Below are 7,737 nucleotides of genomic sequence, written 5' to 3'. Positions count from 1 at the left end.
TATGGAGGCACAGACGGGACAGTATTCATGTATGGAGGCACCGAGGGGGCAATATTCATGTATGGAGGCACAGAAGGGGCGGCATTCATGTATGGAGACACAGATGGGGCAATATTAATGTATGGAGGCACAGAGGGCGCTGTATTCACGTATGGAGACACAGAAGGGGCAATATTAATGTATGGAGGCAAAGGGGGGCAGTATACATGTATGGAGGTACGGGGTGCAGTATTCATGTATGGAGCAACAGAGGGGGCAGTATTCATGTATGGAGGCACTAACTAATTTGTGTAGACCAAATATGCAATTATGGTGAGATTTTGCCTCACTGCTAACTGTATAGAGTGATGGGAACAGCCATTGTTTGCAGATAGGTAAATGTCTCTGTGTAGAATGGACATTAAACAAATATTGAAATCGTTATTATATGACATTTTAATGCATAAAACCGCCATGGCAGAAGGTCCACTGGTCTGGAACCAGCCTGTATACGAGGAGCAGGCTCTGGGCGGCAGGCGCAGAGTACAGCGAAGGCCCCGTCTCCATGGTAACGATCGACTTTCCCGCCACAGCCGCAGCCTAGGGCAGGTCACGTGACGGCTCTCCGCCTGTAGTCCGCACTCCGCAGGACGCCGAGCTCCGAGCAGGAGGGCAGAGCAGACGCCGCCATCATGTTGAGGAAATTGACAGTGGATCAAATCAATGACTGGTTCACAATAGGCAAAGAAGTGTCAGATGTGAAGCTGCTGGGGGCCTGGTCTGAACCAAGACGTGAGGTGACCACTGGACATGCCCAAGAAGAGGGCACCAAGAGGCCCAAAGGGTAAGAGAGGTGCATTATTGTACCAGCATGGCTTCTTCACAGACTGTCTGAATGGAGTACTGAGAGTTGTGATTTCATATAATGGATTGTTAATACTGGGAGTGGAGGAGGGGGAGACTGGTAATACTGGGAGAGGAGGAAGGGGAGACTGGTAATACTGGGAGTGGAGGAGGGGGAGACTGGTAATACTGGGAGAGGAGGAAGGGGAGACTGGTAATACTTGGGAGAGGAGGAAGGGGAGACTGGTAATACTTGGGAGAGGAGGAAGGGGAGACTGGTAATACTTGGGAGAGGAGGAAGGGGAGACTGGTAATACTTGGGAGAGGAGGAAGGGGAGACTGGTAATACTTGGGAGAGGAGGAAGGGGAGACTGTTAATACTGGGAGAGGGGGAAGGGGAGACTGGTAATACTTGGGAGAGGAGGAAGGGGAGACTGGTAATACTTGGGAGAGGAGGAAGGGGAGACTGGTAATACTTGGGAGAGGAGGAAGGGGAGACTGGTAATACTTGGGAGAGGAGGAAGGGGAGACTGGTAATACTTGGGAGAGGAGGAAGGGGAGACTGGTAATACTGGGAGTGGAGGAGGGGGAGACTGGTAATACTGGGAGTGGAGGAGCGGGAGACTGGTAATACTTGGGAGTGGGGGAGCGGGAGACTGGTAATACTGGGAGTGGGGGAGCGGGAGACTGGTAATACTGGGAGTGGAGGAGCGGGAGACTGGTAATACTGGGAGTGGAGGAGCGGGAGACTGGTAATACTGGGAGTGGAGGAGCGGGAGACTGGTAATACTGGGAGTGGAGGAGCGGGAGACTGGTAATACTGGGAGTGGAGGAGCGGGAGACTGGTAATACTGGGAGTGGAGGAGCGGGAGACTGGTAATACTGGGAGTGGAGGAGCGGGAGACTGGTAATACTGGGAGTGGAGGAGCGGGAGACTGGTAATACTGGGAGTGGAGGAGCGGGAGACTGGTAATACTGGGAGTGGAGGAGCGGGAGACTGGTAATACTGGGAGTGGAGGAGCGGGAGACTGGTAATACTGGGAGTGGAGGAGCGGGAGACTGGTAATACTGGGGGGAGCGGAGGAGGGGGGAGACTGGAAATGCTGGCGGGAGCGGAGGAGGATGGTTGTCACTCAGGATTTTACAGTACATGGCTCCATCTATTCTCCCATTGATGTGGTGAAGTAGTCCTGTGCCCTTAGCAGAGATAGTGTATTCAAAGGGGACTTGTAAAAAAAAAAACAAAAAAAAAAAACCTCTGCGCTGCCGCAAGGATACATTTCAGGAGAATGTTAAAGATTCACAGTGGTTTTATTCAACGCGTTTCAGGGATCTCATGCCCCCTTCATCAGGAAACACCACACCTGTCTCCCCACTCTTTTTTCAATACTTAGCAGAGAAACACCCCCAAAACATGTTTCCACCTCCATGCTTGACAGTGGGGACAGTGGACTGTGTTCTCTGGGTCATAGGCAGCATTTCTCTTCCTACAAACACGGCGAGTTGAGTTAATGCTAAAGACCTTAGTTTTTGTCTCATCTGACCACAGCACTTTCTCCCAATCACTCACAGAATCATCCAGGTGTTCATTGACAAACTTGAGACTGGCCTGCACATGTGCCTTCTTGAGCAGGGGGACCTTGCGGGCACTGCAGGATTTTAAACCTTTACGGCGTAGTGTGTTACCAATGGTTTTCTTGGTGACTGTGGTCTCAGCTGCCTTTAGATCATTAACAGTTCCCCCCCCGTTGTAGTTTTAGGCTGACCTCTCACCTTCCTCATGATCACGTATACCCCATGAGATGAGATTTTGCATCGTGCCCCAGATCGATGTTGATTGACAGTCATTTTGTATTTCTTACATTTTTTTTTTTGTACTATTGCACCAACAGTTGTCTCCTCACCTATCGTCTTGGGCTTCTTTCACATTTCCGTTGGTAGTCGGTCGTCACAAAGCGTCGGCGTGACATACCGACGAACGTTTGGGAAATAGTGGCAGCGGATGCAGTTTCAACGGTCCTCTGTCCGGAAAGCTAAAGTCTCAAATCCCGGGGAGGAGAGAGAGATTTCCTGCCGGGCATGCACAGTAGGAAACACAGGATGTAACGTACAGAAAAACGTTGCCTTGAATGTTTTTAGCAGGCGACGGTCTGCCAAAATGCACAGGATCCAGTGCACGACGGGCATAACGTGTGCCCATACGTCCCTAATACAAGACTATGGGGAAAAAAACAGCATCCTGCATACAAATTTGCAGGATCGTGTTTTTTCACAAACCAACGTATTTCGACTTGTGGAGGAAGACAGAAATGTGAAAGAAGCCTTATTTATGATTTTGTAGCCCATTCCAGCTTTGTACAGGTCTATAATCTTGTCCCTGACATCCTTAGAAAGCAAAACTCTTTGGTATTGTCCATGTTGTAGCGGTTAGTCTGACTGATTAATTGAATCTGTGGACAGGAGTCTTTGATAAAGGTGACTATGAGACAGCTGTCTTCAATTCCGGTAACGATTTGATTAGGAACGTTTAACTCGTCTGTAGGAGTCAACTCATAATGGTTGGTAAGGTATCAAATACGTATTCTCACTGCAAAATGCAAATATATTCATATAATTTATGCAATGTGATTTTCTGGATTTTATTTTTGATATTTTGTCTCTCAATTTTAAAATGAACCTACCCTTAGGCTGTGTGCACACGTTGTGGATTTTGTTGCTGCACCAAATCCACAAAGAGTGCTCAGGCAATGTTAATCAATGGGAACCCAGAATTGGTATGCACATGCTGCGGAAAATTCCGCGCTGATTCTCAGCATTTTATTTTCCACAACATGTCAACTAAACTGCAGGTGTAAAAAGGTCTGTGGATTTGCTTGCCAAAAACACTTGCAGAAAGGAAGGAGGAAGAGTGTGTGAGTGGAGAATGTGTGTGTTTGTTTGTGTGCATGCGCTGGTGTGTGTGTGTGTGTGTGTGTGTAGCCAGGCATCGTCTGATGGGGACTACTGCTCCCATCCGGTAATGTCAGCTGTCACACATACCAGTGACAGCATGAGCCGATGATGGGGCACTAGTCCCTTTTTCCAGTGACTGTTCAAGTGTAAAAAACAAACAAAACAAAAACATTTACATAATCACATACAACATTCATTCTCACCAAACACCTAATTCCCCGATGCCCTCCATCTCCTGCAACAAAAATAAAATAATAAACCACAATATACTTTTCTTCTGTAGTCCATATAATAATGAGTGTCCCACGACGATCTCACGTGTAAACTCTATATGACTCCCGGTGATATGCTGGCGGGAGGTTATCCTCCCGCAATGTAATGTATCACTACGCCGCTGTGAGAGAGTTCATTGCAGTTAGTGCTGTCACTTGCGGCACCGCTGCATGAGAAAATTCTGGATGATTCTGTGAGTGATTGGAAGAAGGTGGTCAGATGAGACAAAAACTGAGGTCTTTGGCATTAACTCAACTCGCCGTGTTTTTAGGAAGAGAAATGCTGCTTTGCCGTAAGTGAGAGCACAAAGAAAGTCCTGTGAACTCTGTGTATCACCCGAGGCCGTGTAGAGCAGTCACATCTCCCGGTGTGACTGTTCTACACGGGAGATCGTCGTGGGACACTTGTTATTAAATGATCTACAGAGGAAAGGGGAGTTTTTATGTTGGTTTATATTATTTTTGTTGCAGGAGATCGAGGGATTAGGTGATGCATTAAGTATGGTTAATTAAGATTAATAAAGGACTTTATTGTGGCTGTGTGTTTATTGACCACATAACTATAGGGTTAGTAATGGCTCGGTGTCTTATAGATGCTTCTCCATTACTAGTCCGTGGGCTTGAGGTCACCTAACAATACAAAGGTGACATCAACCCCACAAATATTACCCCACTTGCCACCGCTACAGGGCAAGTGGGAAGAGCGAGGCGAAGTGCCAGAATTGGCGCATCTATAAGGGTGGCTGGGAGCTGATGTTTTTAGCCTGAGGGGAGAGCCAATATTCATGGCCCCTCCCAGGCTATTAATATCATCCCACAGCTGTCTGCCTAGCCTTTGCTGGTTCGATTTTATAGGGGGGCCCCATGGCAATTTTTTTCTGGAGTTCCCCTGTAAACTAGCCAGTAAAGGCTAAGCAAACATCTGTGAGCTGATATTAATATCCTGGGAACCTTTATGGCTATTTGCTTCTTCCCAGAATATTTACATCAGCTTTCAGCCATCGGCTTTCCCTCTGCTGGTTAAGAAAATTACGCTGGAGCCCACGCAATTTGTATTTTATTTTTCAGGGTATGTTCCCATGGTAAGGAACTGGCAGCACTTTGGATGCAGCGGATATCCGCTCTGTCCAAAGCGCTGACGGCTTTTGAATGCAGGTGATTCCACATGTGTTCATTGAACCGTGCAGAATTTTCGTCCAACCTGCAGCTTTTACCGACCGTGGGAACGTACCCTTAGGCTACGTGCACACGTTGCGGATTTAGATGTGGATCTGCAGTGTTTTTAGACTCTCGGAATTGCATCAAATCTCCAGTGTAGTGCACAAGCAGTGTTGGTCAATGTGACATTCAGAAGTGTGCACATGCTGCGCAAAAATCTGCACGGATTTGCAGCGTTTTATTTTCCGCAGCATGTAAATTCTTTTTGCAGATCTGCAGCGTTTCTGCACCCATTGAGTTCCATTGAGTCAGTCAAATCTGCAGCAAAACCACAGGTGTAAAAAGATTTGTGGTTTTGCTGCGGAGTTGCGTGCGAGAAACGCTGCAGATAGGGAGGAGGAAGAGTTTGTGTGCGGGTCCTCCATAGCAATCCGCAGGTGTGGAATCGGCATAAAAACCGGGAAAAAAAAAAAAAACCACGCGGTAAATCCGCAGTGCGGATTTCCTGCGGATTTACCAAAATCAGTGTGGAAAAATTCTCACACTTTTCCGCAACGTGTGCACATACCCTTACCCTACTTGCCACCGCTACAGAGAGGCCAAGTGCCGGAATTGGGGCATCTTAGAGATGCGCCATTTCTGGGGCGGCTGAGAGCTGGTCTTTGTAGCCAAGGGGGGGGGGGGGGGGGGGAGGCTATATTCATGGCCCCTTCCTATGCTATGAATATCAGCCCGCAGGTGTCTGCATAGCCTTTTCTGGCTATTAATTATAGGGGGACCCCACTTTTTTTTTTTTTTTTGTGGGCTCCCCTAATTTAATAGCCAGTAAAGGCTAATTATACAGCTGTGAGCTGATGTTAATAGCCTGGTAAGATCCATGGGTTTTACACCCTTCCCAGGCTATAAACATCGGCCCCCAGTCACCGGCTTTCCCTCTCTAGATTTGAAAATTGCGCGGGAACCCACACTTTTTTTTTGTAATTAAATTAAACAGATATTGCGTTTGAGGCCAGGATCACACTCACACGCACGAGTCTCACATCTCAATATCCGCCACTGCCGCCGGCACTCGAATCAGAGCACTGAGCTGCATAGAAATACATGCAGCTGCACACTCCGGTCCTGAGTTCCGGCGGCAGTGTCGGGTATTGAGATGTGAGACTCGCGCGAGTTTCTCGCAAATGTGACCCCGGCCTTAAACGCAATATCTGTTTAATTAAAAAATAAATAAATAAAAATTGCGTGGGCTCCCACGCAATTTTCAAAACCAGGGAGGGAAAGCCAGCGATTGGGGGCAGATGTTTATAGCCTGGGAAGAGGGTAATACCCATGGAGCTTCCCAGGCTATTAATATCAGCTCACAGTTGTATACTTAGCATTTACTGGCTATTAACCCCTTCATGACCCAGCCTATTTTGACCTTAAAGACCTTGCCGTTTTTTGCAATTCTGACCTGTGTCCCTTTATGAGGTAATAACTCAGGAACGCTTCAATGGATCCTAGCGGTTCTGAGATTGTTTTTTCGTGACATATTGGGCTTCATGTTAGTGGTAAATTTAGGTCAATAAATTCTGTGTTTATTTGTGATAAAAACGGAAATTTGGCGAAAATTTTGAAAATTTCGCAATTTTCACATTTTGAATTTTTATTCTGTTAAACCAGAGAGTTATGTGACACAAAATAGTTAATAAATAACATTTCCCACACGTCTACTTTACATCAGCACAATTTTGGAAACAAAATTTTTTTTGCTAGGAAGTTATGAGTTAAAATTTGACCAGCAATCTCTCATTTTTACAACGAAATTTACAAAACCATTTTTTTTAGGGACCACCTCACATTTGAAGTCAGTTTGAGGGGTCTATATGGCTGAAAATACCCAAAAGTGACACCATTCTAAAAACTGCACCCCTCAAGGTACTCAAAACCACATTCCAGAAGTTTATTAACCCTTCAGGTGCTTCACAGCAGCAGAAGCAACATGGAAGGAAAAAATGAACATTTAACTTTTTAGTCACAAAAATGATTTTTCAGCAACAATTTTTTTATTTTCCCAATGGTAAAAGGAGAAACTGAACAACGAAAGTTGTTGTCCAATTTGTCCTGAGTACGCTGATACCTCATATGTGGGGGTAAACCACTGTTTGGGCGCACGGCAGGGCTTGGAAGGGAAGGAGCGCCATTTGACTTTTTGAATGAAAAATTGGCTGCACTCTTTAGCGGACACCATGTCACGTTTGGAGAGCCCCCGTGTGCCTAAAAATTGGAGCTCCCCCACAAGTGACCCCACTTTGGAAACTAGACGCCCCAAGGAACTTATCTAGATGCATAGTGAGCCCTTTAAACCCCCAGGTGCTTCACAAATTGATCCGTAAAAATGAAAAAGTACTTTTTTTTCACAAAAAATTTCTTTTCGCCTCAATTTTTTCATTTTCACATGAGCAATAGGATAAAATGGATCCTAAAATTTGTTGAGCAATTTCTCCTGAGTACGCCGATACCTCATATGTGGGGGTAAACCACTGTTTGGGCA

General features: G+C 46.2%; 1 protein-coding gene across 1 annotated transcript in view; it reads left to right on the top strand.

Moving 5' to 3' along the window:
• Positions 1-664: 664 nt before the first annotated feature.
• The window catches only part of TDRD9 (tudor domain containing 9), a 405,241-nt gene continuing 398,168 nt past the window's right edge, over positions 665-7,737 (top strand). The window contains exon 1 of the mRNA XM_069734388.1: positions 665-823. Coding sequence (XP_069590489.1) covers positions 672-823 — 152 coding nt within the window. The 5' untranslated portion in view covers positions 665-671. The remainder of the gene's footprint in view (positions 824-7,737) is intronic.

This window comes from Ranitomeya imitator, chromosome 1, assembly GCF_032444005.1.
Source record: "Ranitomeya imitator isolate aRanImi1 chromosome 1, aRanImi1.pri, whole genome shotgun sequence".
NCBI classification, from domain to species: domain Eukaryota; kingdom Metazoa; phylum Chordata; class Amphibia; order Anura; family Dendrobatidae; genus Ranitomeya; species Ranitomeya imitator.
This window is presented reverse-complemented; position numbering and strand designations above follow the sequence as displayed.